This window comes from Taurulus bubalis (assembly GCF_910589615.1).
Source record: "Taurulus bubalis genome assembly, chromosome: 2".
NCBI classification, from domain to species: Eukaryota; Metazoa; Chordata; class Actinopteri; order Perciformes; family Cottidae; genus Taurulus; species Taurulus bubalis.
In genome coordinates, this window is record NC_136590.1 from 45,539,089 (window position 1) to 45,554,602 (window position 15,514).

Genomic DNA, 15,514 nt, shown 5'->3' on the forward strand with positions numbered 1-15,514 from the left:
GCGCCCGGGGAGCAGCTGGGGGTTGGGTGTCTTGCTCAGGGACACTTCGACACGTGAGCTATGGGGGGCTGGGGATGGAGCCGGCTACCTTGTGGTTGCGGGACGACCTCTCATCCCCCTGAGCTACAGCCGCCCGATCTTGACCCGTGTGAAATGACGCCGTCGTGTTTGTTTCTGCAGGACAGCATCGGCCTGCTGCTGGACGCCGTGAGGACCTCTGACGAGGATCTGGCTCAGACCTGGAAGAAGTCGGAGCAGTGGGCCACCATCGAGCAGCTGTGCAGTGAGTCAGCTGACCGCGGTCACGCCGCCTGACTCGCTTCTTCCTGACCACAGCTTTCTTGGTTAACCCTTCAGGGTCAAAGGCCTTAGGCCATTTCTTAAATTCACCTTTTAAGGCACTTGCATATGAGATACATACACACGTGTTACATCTAAAACTGCAGAACGATCTCAGCTCTCTATATAATGAGGCACCATTGTCAAGGCACAAGTGATAATATGGCCCTAAAGCTCAAAAATTTAAAATTCTTCGTATCTCTTGTGAAAACATAACTTTACTCGTGTGGACGAAACGTTTTGGTGATGGAAATTGATTTACCAAAGGTCTTAGGTTCACAAAAGCAGTGGAATATATAAATAAAATGGTAGTTGCATGTAAATAAATGTCTAATACCAAATTTGGTATTATCGTATTTTGAGCTGAAGTGTTGTCTGTCACTACTTACATCAAAATGAGAGAGAGACTGAGATAAAATGGGACTGAGAAAAAGGTTTAAATGACTATATAACAAGATGATTATCCACTGAATCCTACAAACTGGCCCTTTAAACTAAATCCATGACTTCTTTCATGCTAATTGTCCGGCATACTTCTGACAGCGTTCAGTATAAATATGTATTCAATTAAATTCTATGTGGTTTAACTTTACCTTGATGAGCATGCTTAACCTTTAATGTAAAAGATGATCTGTGCCGTCTCTAGTTTGGGTCGTCTAACCCCGCCTCCTTCCCTGCAGGCACCGTGGGCGGGCAGCCGTCCAGCTCTCAGGGTTACGGGGCCACGGGCGGGCCCTCGGTCCCGGCCTCCTCCTCCTCCATGTGGTCCTGCCTCCACTGCACCTTCACGAACCAGCCCGGCACGGAGCACTGCGAGATGTGCAGCCTGCCCCGCAGTTAAAACGCCCCTGATCCACAGGCCACGCCCCCCGATGCACAGGCCCCGCCCCCGTCGCTGCACCAGGACCAGCTGCCCGCCTCCTCTTTCTGTTTGTTTCTCTTTGGCGTCTGTCGAGAAGATGCACTCGTTTACATCAAATTCATCCAGTAAATCTGATAAAACCAGACTGTTTCTTTGTATCCCTCCTCGCTCAGGTAGCGCTCACCTGTGACTCAAAGACAGCAGCAGACTGGAGTGTGTGGTCGTCCCGCTCTCTCTCACGTCTTCTGGATAAACCTGGCTGTGTATAAGTACATTTGAGGAATGATACTGTTATTTAATTAATGATCAGATTGTAGCTTTACATCTTGAGTCTTCAGCGTGGAGATCATCATCATCATCATCATCATCGTCATCATCAGAGCGATTCCACCCAAGTAGAGTTTATATTTTCAGCGTTAAATTACTTCCCACGCGGCTCGTCCTCCAGAGTTTTGTTCCTAAAGATCTCCTGCTGGTTTGTTGGATTTGTAGTTGTTGTTTTTTTGCATCTTGTGGTTTGAACTCGAGCAGCACGATATGTAGCTTCTGCGCTGTTTGTTCCGTCTCTGATAAAATAAGCACATCGTTCTCGTCATCACTGACTCACTGTTTTAGCCGCGGAGAGAGAGAGAGAGAGAGAGAGAGCTACATCTGGTCGACCCAAGACGTTTGGTTTAATCGACAGATTCTCCACAAGAGCGCCACTTTCAATCTTGTGTGTTTTGCTGCAATGTGCTCTTTAGTTTCTTGGAAATAAGCATTCAAAAAAGAGTATGAAAAACGATGAATCGACGGGGAGAGGGCGGCCATGATTGTTATCTGTGCTTTCAAGCAAAAAAAACAAACGCCTGAGCTTCTTCCAGCGGGAGCTTTGTGTGATGATCAGAGGAGGCGGAGCCTGAAGCAAAGTGAAAAGCACTTAACGGCCACTTAAAGACTCATTTTACCTAAAATTGCAAATATAACCAAGGTTTTCTCACTGGCCTCGTTGCATTAGGAGCAGACGGTTTAAAGGGTCTGACTGATGGAGGGGAAGGGAATGGTTTCAATGTGCTCCATAGCTCCTCTAGTGGTGAGGGAGGGGAATGTTTGAGTCCTTCAACACGTCGGATCTCTTTGGCGAGGATAACAACGGGACCACGTTCAGCATCAGGAGTCACACAGGTGTGTCGGCAGGTAAAAATGTCCTTACGGCGTCTTGGATAATAGGAAGTCTTTGTGGTTTCGACGCGGATAGATTTAAATTACTTGAATGCATTTGCGATTTAAGAACAAATTACAACAAAAGCTAAAAACAACAAGCGTGTTCTTTTTTATTTAAATCATCGTTTTATCGTCCAGACGTTTTGCTGCAGACTGACAAACATTTCATCGACACACCGAATAGCTTGTCACCTCAAAGCTGTGCATCGGGGAGGCGGGGCTTCTTCAGGCCAGAGGGCGGGGCTTCTTCAGGCCAGAGGGCGGGGCCTCTTCAGGCCAGAGGGCGGGGCTTCTTCAGGCCAGAGGGTCATTGGTTCAGATCTATTTATGAAACGTGTGCTTCTTCGTAAAAGAGCTTGATTCCATTGAAGTGAGAATATATTTTTAGTTGTAGGTTCATTTGAAAAATGCTTGTTTTTGTTTTTTTCCTCCCGGTTTCATCTGACGTCACGCTGACGGACGGCGGCGACCTTTTTCCTTTTGTATTGATCCGTTTGCTGAGCTCCAGCCGCTCACTGAGGACCCGGGGAGTTGTATGCTGTTGATCTGGATTTGAGACGAAATAAAATTTAAAAAACAACAACAAAGAATTGTCATTGCAGATAATAATGTGTTTTTGGTTTGTCGGCCGACCCGTTAGATTGAATCACAAAGTCCAACTGGACCAGAAAGTTCTCATTTTGGGTTTGTACTCTAACATGTTTATTTGCTTTAATGTTAAAAAAAAAACACATTGTTTTTCTCATACTGTCTGAAACGCTTCGTTTTAGCGCCTGTCGCTTTAAGAGCCCGTCCACTCTGCTCTGATTGGCTCGTGAGAAATAAACATGGCGCATCTTTGCAGAAGTAGTTCTCAACGTACTTTTTCACCTTCTTCTCCAAACCGTCCCACAATTTAAAATCATTCAAAGTGAACATTTAAAATAGTTTATTCAACACATTATTGCTTTGATATTTATAACGTGTTTGTTTTGAGGCTCTTTATCTTCTGTACTGTGACCAGTAAACGTAAGAGGGAGTCAAATAAAATCCTTTGCTTTTGATTGGACCGCAAACCAAAGGGGGCGGGTTTATAATGATCGCGTTACGGTGGACGACTTTACATAAACACATTTAGTTTTTCAAGAAGAAAAGACTTTGATTTTAACATAAAAATAAGAAAAAATATATTTTTTCTATTGATTATCCGTTGATGTGACTATATATATATATATATATATATATATATATATATATATATATATATATATATATATATATATATATATATATTGGCCAGTTTGGCATTTCTGGACGCAAATATCCAATTAGCTAATATTGGAGTGTTATACATTTGTCCTTGTACTGTCCTCTGGTCCCCTGGTCCCTTCGCCCTCTGGCTCTTTGGCTCTTTGACCCTCTGGGCCCCTGGTCCCCTGGGCCCTTGGCCCCCGGGTCCCCGGGCTCCTCAGCTCTGCAGATGGACAACAGATGAAGAACAGGAATGTGTAAGTTGGACGTCGCCGTAAATCCTCCAGCGCTCTCCAGGTCACGTTGCAGCGTTCTTCTACCTTTTTGTTTCTGTTGCTAAACGTTGGTGAAGAAGAGTCGACGCGTTATTACAAACGCTCTCGACTCGTTACTGTGGTGCTGAAACAAGAGTTAAAGAACCTTGACAGGAATAGAACTGAAGGAAAGGGTTTGAAGTGAAGGTTTTTGAAGACCCGCCCCCCTCCGGATGAAACCGCCCTCCAACCTCCTCTCCCTGGACGGGTGGACCTGAGCTGCCTGGCGGGACGTCCTCTCCTCTCTGCTTGAATCCCTGCAGAAGAAGTCTGAGCTCCAGTCGTGTCTTTTTCACAGCGAAAGACGCGTGTTTGCGTTTCAGGATGAAGACGGCTGGACTCCTCTTCCTCTTCTCGGTGACTCTGGGTGCTGCTCAGAGACACAGAGCGCAGTGGGACCACAAGAACGAAGGTGGGCAGTACAGAGATGAGGACATGTCGTCTCATATCCAGTCCAACACTGAGAAAACAGAAAAGTGCTCTAAATGTTTAGTATTTTACTCATGAAGTTACTATTTTAACAGTATTTCAATGTGAAGCAGGTCCTACATGGACTTTAAGGTGAAATAAATGCAGATAAGTTGTTAGTTTACTGGATGTTGAGGACTCAAACGCATTTTTCTAGTTTTGTAAATTACTTAATCTGTCTTTTTAAATTGAAATGAATCCTATTTTATGGTATTTACACTTGTTTTTTAACTTAAAATGTTTGTTTATGGGCTTTTATGTGAAGCATGTTGTGTTGCATTTCATGCAGGAATTAGGATATAGAAATAAGATTTATTATTATTATATAATCTTTGTGTCTAAAATGTTTCAACTGCTTTCACACAGTTTGTCTTTTGTCCTGAAAATCATGAAAACTGACGGCTCATGTTACAGATACAAATTTTATATTTAGTATAAGGTCAATTTGTTGTCTTTTTAATTTCCCTTTCTTGGTTTGTTCTGAGCATAAATATCTCCAGTACCCTTCAGTCTGAACACTGAATACATGTCGGTCCTCTCTGTGACTCCCCAGAGAAAGTGAACACCAGAGGATGCTCCAACCTCACCTTGGTTCTAGACAACTGGAAATACGCCATCATGACGCAGGTCAAAGACCTGCTGCTTCACGACCACAGCACGGTGCTGCCCGACTACGGGAGGTGAGGACGCTGCCTCACGGGGGACGGCCCTGTGGCCGGCAGCCGGAGTGAGCTTTACGGATATGTAGCTGCTTCTTGTTTCTTTGTGGTTGTTTTGTCTCTTTGTGGTTACTGTGTGTCTCTTTGTAGTTACTGTGTGTCTCTTTGTAGTTACTGTGTGTCTCTTTGTGGTTGTTTTGTCTCTTTGTAGTTACTGTGTGTCTCTTTGTGGTTGTTGTGTCTCTTTGTAGTTACTGTGTGTCTCTTTGTGGTTACTGTGTGTCTCTTTGTGGTTGTTTTGTCTCTTTGTAGTTACTGTGTGTCTCTTTGTGGTTACTGTGTGTCTCTTTGTGGTTGTTTTGTCTCTTTGTGGTTACTGTGTGTCTCTTTGTGGTTGTTTTGTCTCTTTGTAGTTACTGTGTGTCTCTTTGTGGTTGTTTTGTCTCTTTGTAGTTACTGTGTGTCTCTTTGTGGTTGTTTTGTCTCTTTGTGGTTACTGTGTGTCTCTTTGTGGTTGTTTTGTCTCTTTGTGGTTGTTGTGTCTCTTTGTGGTTACTGTGTGTCTCTTTGTGGTTACTGTGTGTCTCTTTGTGGTTACTGTGTGTCTCTTTGTAGTTACTGTGTGTCTCTTTGTGGTTGTTTTGTCTCTTTGTGGTTGTTGTGTCTCTTTGTGGTTACTGTGTGTCTCTTTGTGGTTACTGTGTGTCTCTTTGTGGTTACTGTGTGTCTCTTTGTGGTTACTGTGTGTCTCTTTGTAGTTACTGTGTGTCTCTTTGTGGTTACTGTGTGTCTCTTTGTGGTTACTGTGTGTCTCTTTGTAGTTACTGTGTGTCTCTTTGTGGTTGTTTTGTCTCTTTGTAGTTACTGTGTGTCTCTTTGTGGTTGTTGTGTCTCTTTGTGGTTGTTGTGTCTCTTTGTGGTTACTGTGTGTCTCTTTGTAGTTGTTTTGTCTCTTTGTAGTTACTGTGTGTCTCTTTGTGGTTGTTTTGTCTCTTTGTGGTTGTTGTGTCTCTTTGTAGTTACTGTGTGTCTCTTTGTGCTTGTTTTGTGTCTCTTTGTAGTAGTTTTGTGCCTCTTTGTAGTTACTGTGTCTCTTTGTAGCTGTTTTGTCTCTGTGGTTGTTTTGTGTCTCTTTGTGGTTGTTTTGTGTCTCTTTGTAGTGTATGTGTGTCTCTTTGTGGTTTTTCTGTATATTTATAGTATTTTTTTCTCTCTCTACATAGTCTTTTTATGTGTCTTTGTAGTCTCTTTGAGTTGGCATTTCGTAGCTGTAATTCATTAATCCATCTATGCTCATTCTAGATTAAACTTGAGCAAACTGTGATGTTTTATTCTTTGAGTTAACTGAGACTCTTCTCTTGGCTAATATCTATTCTCCCGTAAGTTGCTCTTACTGAAAGGCGGTTTTCCGTCCCTCAGGATCCAGCCGCTGTCGAGCGCCCTGGGAGATCTCTACAAGGAGTTCAACGGCCTGAAGGCGCACCTCGCTGAGCTGACGGCCAAGTTTGACGGAGTGGAGGCCTTCGTGGACCGCGTGCGATCCGGAAGGAACCCTGCAGCCGCCCGCGGGAAACCCCGACACCCGGGACCGCCGCCAGGAGAGCGAGGTCCACCTCAAGGACGGAGAACCTGGGTCGTGGTTCGGAGGATCGAGAAACCGGCAGGTCCACAGGACTGAAGCTGGACTGCATGAGGATGATGATGATGACGACGATGATGACGATGAAGGGGTTTAATCTGATGTTTATACAGGAAATGTCTCCACCACCTGCTAGATTTGTCTTCATTACCCTGAAAAGTAAAGTAGAAGCCTCTAAAATGCTGCAGGTGAGCTCGCTTCACCCTAAACAATGAAATCATGTGACATTTATTTTGCCTTTAACGGCCTCAGACACCCAGATAATGAAATATAACTGTAAATGTATCACTATCTTTTAGGGTGGACACATATTTGATTAATGTATTAATCTCATTAATAACCTCCCTGTAAAAAGGTTATACATGTTTTTCTTCTTGTAATAACTGTCTCATGTTCTTCCACCAGGTGGCGCTGCAGCATCAGTGTGTACTCTGGGGTTTAGTCCATAGACTTGTGTAAATATGAATATTAGCATTTTGTCGTACACTTTGAGGTGAATCCGGCATCGTCAGTTACATTTATAACTATTTGACTTTTGATACAGAAATATATCTTTTACATACGGTTGATATCTGATTAAATCATTAAATGAATTGCCAATTGAACAACCCTCTCTCAGTATCATGATTAATATTTTATATTATTATTATTGTATTGTATTATTATATCACCTTATTGATGGTAAAGTCTGTTACACGTAATGTGCCACCTGATCGTTTCTATAGAGCAGAGAATAATAAGCATAATATGAAAAATACTCCATACAAAAGTATTAAAAATAAAAGCACTCATAATGCGTCACTGGGGAATTATTGATGATGTTGATCTGAACAAAGCATTTTAATGTTGTGTTTCGTCAAAGAATAACACATTTATGTTTTACTGCTGGATGTTAAATAATAAATGTTTTACGGGATCCATGTCAATATAGAATCACGTGTTTTTACATACAAGGAATTTCCTTTGGTGTTTTGGTCAATAACAATAAACACAGAAAGTCCTGCAAAAGTAAAGAAAATACAAGAAAACTTACTGCAATAAAATAAAGTACATTATATCTATTAGTGAGGTACAAGCAGGCCTATAACGTAGTAATAAGTATGTGAATAATAATAGTTTAAATTCCACCGCTGGCATCATCTTTATAAAACACACGGTTACATTTAGCTGTTTAAAAACATAAATAACCACGTTAGACAATAAATGGCAATGAAATCAGAAATAGTTTAATAACATGGACAAATCTTAGGTTTCAGAACTGCCGATATGGAAACTTAAGACTTCCGATGAGCACCTGAACGCAGCATAAGTTTCTTGTTTGAGAAATGAAACCGAAAGAACTCGTTCAGGGACCGTGGAGGAAAGAGTCGCTTATTAAACACAGAAAAACGATCATTAACGTGTATTAACCGGCCGTGTTTTAGCCTGAACTCTGTTAAAGATGTTTTAAATGTTTTATAAATGAAAACGTTTAACTCAAATGCAGTTTACGTCAAACAATAAACTCAACTTCAGCGAGTGGAGGAACTCGTCGACGCTCCCTTGAAGTCACATCCGGGACCTTACGGCGGATAAAATCAACAATCCCTCATATTTCTGTCGGACTGGTCGAGTTACCTGCAACCGACAAGGTGAGTGAACTCAAGACGACTTACGTTTTATATTTTAATGCAGATTATTGCAGATAAACCGACAGGTGCAACAACATGTGTGTTTAATTATTGTTTTCTAATGATTAAAATCACCTTTTTGAGCCGTCGAACTTACTGGAATGAGCTCAGATGAAGTAATTAAGGATATTTTATTGATTTGAAAATAAAAAAACATAAGATATGTATTAGAAATATGTATTTATTTGTGTATACTATAACAATAAAGGGTACGTCTGTGTCATAATTAGTTTATGATACCGTATCTTAAAGTAATTCATGATAGTACAAAGTACAAAGAGGAAGAGGTGCGCTGGGTTTGCCCTCCCTTCCTGGGTGGAGTCTAACTGGATGACTTGGAGACGGAGGCTGTAAGTGCATGAGCGTTTTCTTCACCTCAGAGACCGATAACGGGACCAGGGGCCCGGAGGAAAAGAGGCCCCTAAAGATGGAGGAGGCCGCAGGAAGCAGCAACAAGGTGGAGGCCAAAAAACTACAGAAAAGAAAAAAGGTAGAAATGCAAAAGCACACATTCCAGTTTGTGAAATAATAATAAAACCAAAAAACAGACCCTCAGTTCAAGATGCCGTCTGTGTGTGTTCCAGGTACGAGGACCCGGCCGCTCGGGCAGGAAGAACAAAGACAAAGAGAGGAAGAAGAAGAAAGGGGAAAGAAGAGGAGCGAGCGCCTCGAGCGTTAAAGAGGAGGATGCGGAAAGGAGAAGTGACGGAGAGATGGAGGCGGCGGAGGCCGAGAGCATCCAAGCAGAGCCGAGCGTCCCCGTAGGAGAAGAACGCCGCCCACAGGCCACGATGGTGACTCAAACGACTCAAACGAGGAAACACAAAGGTGTCGACAAATTCTCGCAAACTCCTGCGGCTGCTTCTCAGAGCCACAAGGGAACGCAGACGGAGCCCTCGGGCGACAAACGGGGCGACGGAGGGACGAAGAAGAAAGAGGCCGAGGCGCCGCCGAAGGAGAATGAAACTCCGGACGCCGACGGAGCGTCTTCGGATTCAGCCAAGGATCGACACCCGGAGAAAGAGGTCAAGTCTAAAGAGGGGAATCCAAGTGCGGGGGTCTCGGGGGTCTCGGGGGTCTCGGGGGAAGGAGGCAAAGTGAAGTCCTACGCCAGCGCCGTGGGAGGCGGTCCGGAGGCGGATAAAAACACAAAACCTCCCCAAAGCTCTCGGTAAAACTCACCTGACAGGTTCTTCCTTTTTTTAAAGTCCATGTATTTTATAAAATGTGCTCATTGAGAGCATTTTGTGTTTGGTCCACATTGACTTCTGTGTGAAGAGTTTTGACCGTTTTGACTTCCTCTGATCGTAAGCGTGTTCTCTTCTCTCTCTGCAGAGATCGAAGCCCAGTCAGAGCTCCGCCTCCTGCTCCCTCCTTCACCCTCCACGTCTACGCTGTGCTGGACAAAAAGTTTCGCTTCAGCCAAGACCACGACACGCTTCTGCTGTGTTATGAAGGAGGGTTTATTCCCTTCAAGATGACGCTTTTCGTGTGAGTATTGCTTGTTTGAGACCTGGAGCCCTTTTAATGGTATAAGTACATGTACTCAAGTACAACATTGAGGTACTTGTACCTCTTCCGTTACATCACTTTGTGATTCAAAGGATCATCTTTACATGTTTTAGCAGCAGGTTGAGGAACCTTCCAGTTACAAAAGATGGAGGCAGATAGTGACATTCAGTAGAAGTTTATAACGTGTCTACAAATGGGCAAACAAAAATCAAATAATACATCGAGAGCTGCAATCGATTAGTTCTCAACTAATAAATGAATTGCCAACTATTTTGATAATCAAGTATTTTTTAAATAAAAAAGTCCAAATTCTCAGATTACAGCTTGTTAAATTTGAATATTTTCTGGTTTCTTTCCTCCTCTGTGAGTTGTGGCTTTTATGAGATCGACTTTTTATAGACCAGACTAATTGATTAATCAAGAAAATAATCGTTAGTTGCAGCCAGGTGACAACCTTTGGTTCAAGTGAGTTAAAGTCTATGCTTCATGTGTTAAAGCTGCATTCTCTCTCCTGACCACCAGGGGGTGACTCCTCTGGTTGTATAGAAGTCTATGCTTCACGTGTTAAAGCTGCATTCTCTCTCCTGACCACCATGGGGCGACTCCTCTGGTTGTATAGAAGTCTATATAAATGACTCTACTTCTCTTGATGTATTCCCTCAGTAAACATTGTAAACATGAGTTTATGTCTCAATCTCTAGTTTCAAGTCTTCTTCAATACAGCATGATGTTCATTTAGTAAATTATGGTCATTTAGAGTCAAACAGACCATAAAGCAGGGGACGCTTTAGGGGCGGGGCTAAGAGGTGATTGACAGGTCTCTATGTCACGCCTCCTCAGTCCTAATATGGTCACTTCCTGTTCACTGGTTGCAATTATATTTGGTATTTGGTATGACATGTTGGACTACATCTCTTACACAATGTGCTGGAGTGCAGAGCCAAACGATGAAATCCACTGAACCGCTTCAGTAAAGCTGTGATTATAACAAATGTTCATTATTTTGCCTTCAGTGGACTAAAAGAAGGATATCTGGTCGAAGCAAGTCTTTCCATTCAAGAAAAGGACCTCAGGAGAGGCGATTGGACTTATTGGTACGAAGTGAAGCAGCGAAACAAAAACATTTCAGGAAGTATCTATCGATACTTTCAAATTCCATTCGACCGCAACGTTAAAGGTAAGAAAATAAAGTTCTTTAGCTTCAGCATGTTGACACACAGCTGTAGATCTTTAACATGAACCCGGCCGTGTTTCCTCTAGAGTTGCACCTTTACGAAGGCTTCATCGCTCGTGAGGACACCAGTATTTGGCAGAGGTTTGGCTGGCAGAAAACAAAAGGTGTTGAGGTGTCGGACGTCTGGCAGGCCTCGGCGAGGGTTCTTCTGCAGAGAATCTTCCAGGATTGGTCCCCGTCCGACAAGCCGAGCACCGAGAGACTGTGTGGCAGTTTGACGCATTTTAAATGGAGTCTCGGTTCTGCACACACGAGGATGAAATTCACAGACGGCTCACATCCTCCCCATGTCTTGGTAGGTGCAACAAGACACATTCGTTATGTAATTAATTCAACATTCCACCAGTAAACACGTGTTTTTATTTGTATTCACAGGCATCAGAGCTGATAGCGGAGACTTTGCTTCAGATCTTAAAAGGCGAGCCGGAGGAGAAACTCCCCGGCGGCTGGAGGAGCAGCGGTCCTCTGGCTCAGGGCATGTCGGTGTTCATGGTCACCAATAAGTGTGACGTCAACCTCGGGGGGGAAGGCTGGACTAAGCTGTGTCTCCTGGTGTCCTCAGAGACCGCAATGGACCAGGCAAACCTGGACTGGATGCGCAGTTATTTCCAGCAGCCACAATAGTGAGTCTAGCAAAAGCTTCAAAAAGGAGATCCACTTTAACTGACCTCTGAAAAGAATCTTAAAAATGTAGCCTCACTCTGGATCTCTCTGCCATGATGTGAGTCTCACACTAGACCGAGACCCAGAGAGGCAGAGAGACAAAGAGACAGAGAGACTGAGAAACTGGGAGTCAAAGAGTCAAAGAGGCAGAGAGACAAAGAGACAGAGAGACTGAGAAACTGAGAGTCAAAGAGACAAAGAGACAGAGAGACAGAGAGTCAAAGAGACAAAGGGGCAGAGAGACAAAGAGACAGAGAGACTGAGAAACTGAGAGTCAAAGAGTCAAAGAGTCAAAGAGGCAGAGAGACAAAGAGACAAAGAGACAGAGAGACAAAGAGACAAAGAGACAAAGAGACAGAGAGACAAAGAGACAAAGAGACAAAGAGACAGAGAGACAAAGAGACAAAGAGACAGAGAGACAAAGAGACAGAGAGACAGAGAGACAAAGAGACAAAGAGACAAAGAGACAGAGAGACAAAGAGACAAAGAGTCAAAGAGGCAGAGAGACAGAGAGACAAAGAGACAAAGAGACAGAGAGACAAAGAGACAGAGAGACAGAGAGACAAAGAGTCAAAGAGACAGAGAGACAGAGAGACAAAGAGTCAAAGAGACAGAGAGACAAAGAGACAAAGAGACAAAGAGAGGAGGTTTTAGGCGAGGACGTCTCACTCCGGAACAAATAAAGAACTGAAAGCAGAACCGCGAACTAGAACCGAGTTTGGGGGGTCGTCCCTCCTCGTGACCTTTGCGTTGATGTGTGACCTTGTGTGACTCTCTCTCTCTCTCTCTCTCTCTGTCTCTCTCTCTCTCTCTCTCTCTGTCTCTCTCTCTCTCTCTCTCTCTCTCTCCCTCTCTCTCTCTCTCTCTCTCTCTCTCTGTCTCTCTCTCTCTCTCTCTCTCGTCCCGGCAGCCTCGTGCTGGGTCTGATGAACCTCTGTGCCCGGGTCAAGGTGTCGGAGCTCGTCTTGCTCGTTCCTCTGCTCTTCAGGCTCAGACAGCCGGGAGCCGACGCCGCCAGAGCCGGTCCGGCTGTGGAGGAGAAGGACTGGTCCGGACTGGAAGGGGTCGATTTCCGCAGCTTCAGGGAGAACATACGGTCCAACCCCGACAAGAGGAAGTGAGTTTGTCTCAAAGGAACCTTTTATTTCCAAACCCTCTTTGTTCAGCTGGAGCCCAACGTTCATGCACATCTAGTGTTGAAGACGGATTCAGGTCCAGATCGTAGTATTTGAATTACAGTTCACTAGTTCTGAATACCATCACTTCCTGAGATGCGTCCTCTGTGCAGAGACTCATTCATCCACACTCCTCTGCTCCACAGGAGAATGCTGAGTTTGATCCGGACTCTCTTACCTTCGGCCAAAGACACGCCTCTGCTCCTGATCGGCTGGTCGTCTCTGGTCGCGTTTGAGGATCTTCTGGAATTTTCCATCCTGACGGGGCTACCTGCTGAGCACCTGATCCAGAGTCTGTTTTACAGACTGCGAGAATGTGGAGAGTCGAGGGACAACAACCGAGCAGAGGAGAATGCAAAGGTGCGGGGAATAAAAAATATGCTTTTGACAATATTTAACATTTTAAATAACTTTAAATGTAATCGTGTTTTCCTGCCTGCAGCACGCTCAGATGACCCTGACCCGCATTCTGCAGGAGGTGGACCGGGAGAAGGACAGGTGAGAATCATTCCCTCTGATCAGGGTTCTTACGGTCATGGAAAACCTGGAGGAGTCATGGAATTTTAAAATAGTTATTTCCAGGCCTGGAAAAGTCCTTGAAAAAAATAAAATCCTAAAAGTTTTGGAAAAGTCATGGAAATGTGTTATATTCATGTGTTCATGACTTTCATTTATGCTGAGTTTGAAATAATTAATACGCTCAAAATATAAGCAGGCATACATACAGGCATCTATATAAATGTTTATTCTTTTAATCAAACTATTGTCTCATTCATTTGAGTCATTTAAGGTTTACTGTATGCTTTGTGTTCTCATTGTTAGTTTAAATACTACATTTACTCACTTTTTGCTGTTTACACCCAGATTTCACTAAATGTTTGTCATGACATTTTAAATTTCCATGACTTAACCAAATTTCCTTGACTTTTCCATGACTTTAAACTAAATTTCCAAATTTAAAAGTCATGGAAATTTGGTAAAAAGTCATGGAAAAGTCAGAATGTGTATGAACCGTGTCCGATGCACCGTGCCGGCACGGCTCCCTGTGACGGCTTTGCTCGGTGTCTGCAGGATGATGGGAGGCGGACTCGCCGAGCCGGCCTTCCGGTGCAGCGTCGGCGTGCTGAGGTACACGTGCGTCGCCGTGCGACTCGTCCAGAGCCACGAGGCCGCGGTCCTCTCCTACCAGCTGGTGGTGAAGCTGGCAGAGATGCTGGACGCCGAGCGGAGGAAAGAGGTAACGTCTGTTGATCCTGAGCTCCTTCGGCCTCGCCACGGGACTCTTCACTCACTGCAGTCCTTCCTCAGAGCTCGGACGAAGACTCTGAGACCTGGAGGCAGAAACTGTCGGACGAGCTGAAGTCAGTGCAGCAGCAGATCAGAACCTGGAGGGACGAGCTGCTGCAGAAACCCCTCGTGACGCCCGCAAAGGCACTCAGCTATCCAAAGGAAATAGAGGTATGGACAGAATATATTTATTTACTTAACAAAAGAAAAAGATGAATTGAATAACAAACACAATCAGCATGTGTATCACATCCCTGCGGGAGATGCTCTTGCACTTTCAAATTTCAAAATATATTGATAAATTCCCAAACCAACGTTTGTACAAAGGCACAAAACGATAATTATGCTAACTCCTCGTTAGCATTAATGTAGCATTCACACATAAAGCCAACACTTACGCCAATTTCCTTAAAACATACACAGTTATTCCAGTTGTTACAACATGAACTAACGTTGTGCCTCTTCAGGGGTGCTAATACCTTTACTGTGACTTCCTTTTTGTCTTCCTTACTCGGCGAACCACCTTCAAAATAAAAGCACCTTATCATAAAGACGGAAACAAGATGCATTAAGCTTAAGGCAGTCAAAAACATGGAACCAAAAACAACCAAATAGATTGTCAAACAGTTTCCAAGGCCAGAACACACATTGGGTTACTACAGCATGTTTATCTTATTGATGACGTGATAACTGTGGGATCAGATGTGGGACGCGCTGCTGAAGGCGGACTGCTCTCTGGAAGACGTTTCCTCCCATTGGAGGTCGAGTCTGGAACGAGACCTGAAGAAGAGGATCTCCCAGGTCAGCGATCGCTTATTGATCCGTGGGAAATAGATATTATTCATCTTGTTTGAGTGACATCTGAGGTTCCAGGAGTTTGAACTGGTTTCTTTTCAGTTAAGTGATGAGGACAGAGTCCTGGTCTGCTGCCTGCAGGCGTCCTCGGCAGCTATCAAGAAAAGTGACGACGTCGTACAGACGTGTTTCAACGAGCTGCTTCAGTCTGCTATCACGGCCATCTGCCAGGTATTAATAATGTCTCATAATGTAAAACTACATGTGAATAATGTAAAAAAAGTATTGCTTCCTCAGTTGACAATTGTTTTTTGTATTACTGTATAAGTTTTCTGAAATGTTATGTTTAAATATGCAGATGAGGCTTTATGTAATGGTAACTTTTGTTAAATTTAGGAGAAATCTACAGATTTCTTTCCACTAGTCTGAAAGAAGACGTTTTATAGAAGAAAAATAGACCAGAA

The 15,514-nt window shown here is 43.8% G+C and overlaps 2 protein-coding genes across 2 annotated transcripts in view; both read left to right on the forward strand.

The window, feature by feature from the left end:
- nploc4 (NPL4 homolog, ubiquitin recognition factor) overlaps positions 1-3,013 on the forward strand; it is a 12,942-nt gene extending 9,929 nt beyond the window's left edge. Inside the window, exons 16-17 of the mRNA XM_079214581.1 lie at positions 181-283; positions 1,020-3,013. Of these exons, the coding sequence (XP_079070707.1) occupies positions 181-283; positions 1,020-1,180 (264 nt within the window). The 3' untranslated portion in view covers positions 1,181-3,013. The remainder of the gene's footprint in view (positions 1-180; positions 284-1,019) is intronic.
- A 5,288-nt stretch (positions 3,014-8,301) lies between these two features.
- The window catches only part of rnf213b (ring finger protein 213b), a 40,403-nt gene continuing 33,190 nt past the window's right edge, over positions 8,302-15,514 (forward strand). The window contains exons 1-14 of the mRNA XM_079237954.1: positions 8,302-8,345; positions 8,765-8,874; positions 8,969-9,555; positions 9,720-9,875; positions 10,910-11,073; positions 11,157-11,425; positions 11,506-11,753; positions 12,704-12,910; positions 13,115-13,328; positions 13,411-13,466; positions 14,040-14,205; positions 14,277-14,426; positions 14,958-15,056; positions 15,153-15,281. Coding sequence (XP_079094080.1) covers positions 8,812-8,874; positions 8,969-9,555; positions 9,720-9,875; positions 10,910-11,073; positions 11,157-11,425; positions 11,506-11,753; positions 12,704-12,910; positions 13,115-13,328; positions 13,411-13,466; positions 14,040-14,205; positions 14,277-14,426; positions 14,958-15,056; positions 15,153-15,281 — 2,508 coding nt within the window. The 5' untranslated portion in view covers positions 8,302-8,345; positions 8,765-8,811. The remainder of the gene's footprint in view (positions 8,346-8,764; positions 8,875-8,968; positions 9,556-9,719; positions 9,876-10,909; positions 11,074-11,156; positions 11,426-11,505; positions 11,754-12,703; positions 12,911-13,114; positions 13,329-13,410; positions 13,467-14,039; positions 14,206-14,276; positions 14,427-14,957; positions 15,057-15,152; positions 15,282-15,514) is intronic.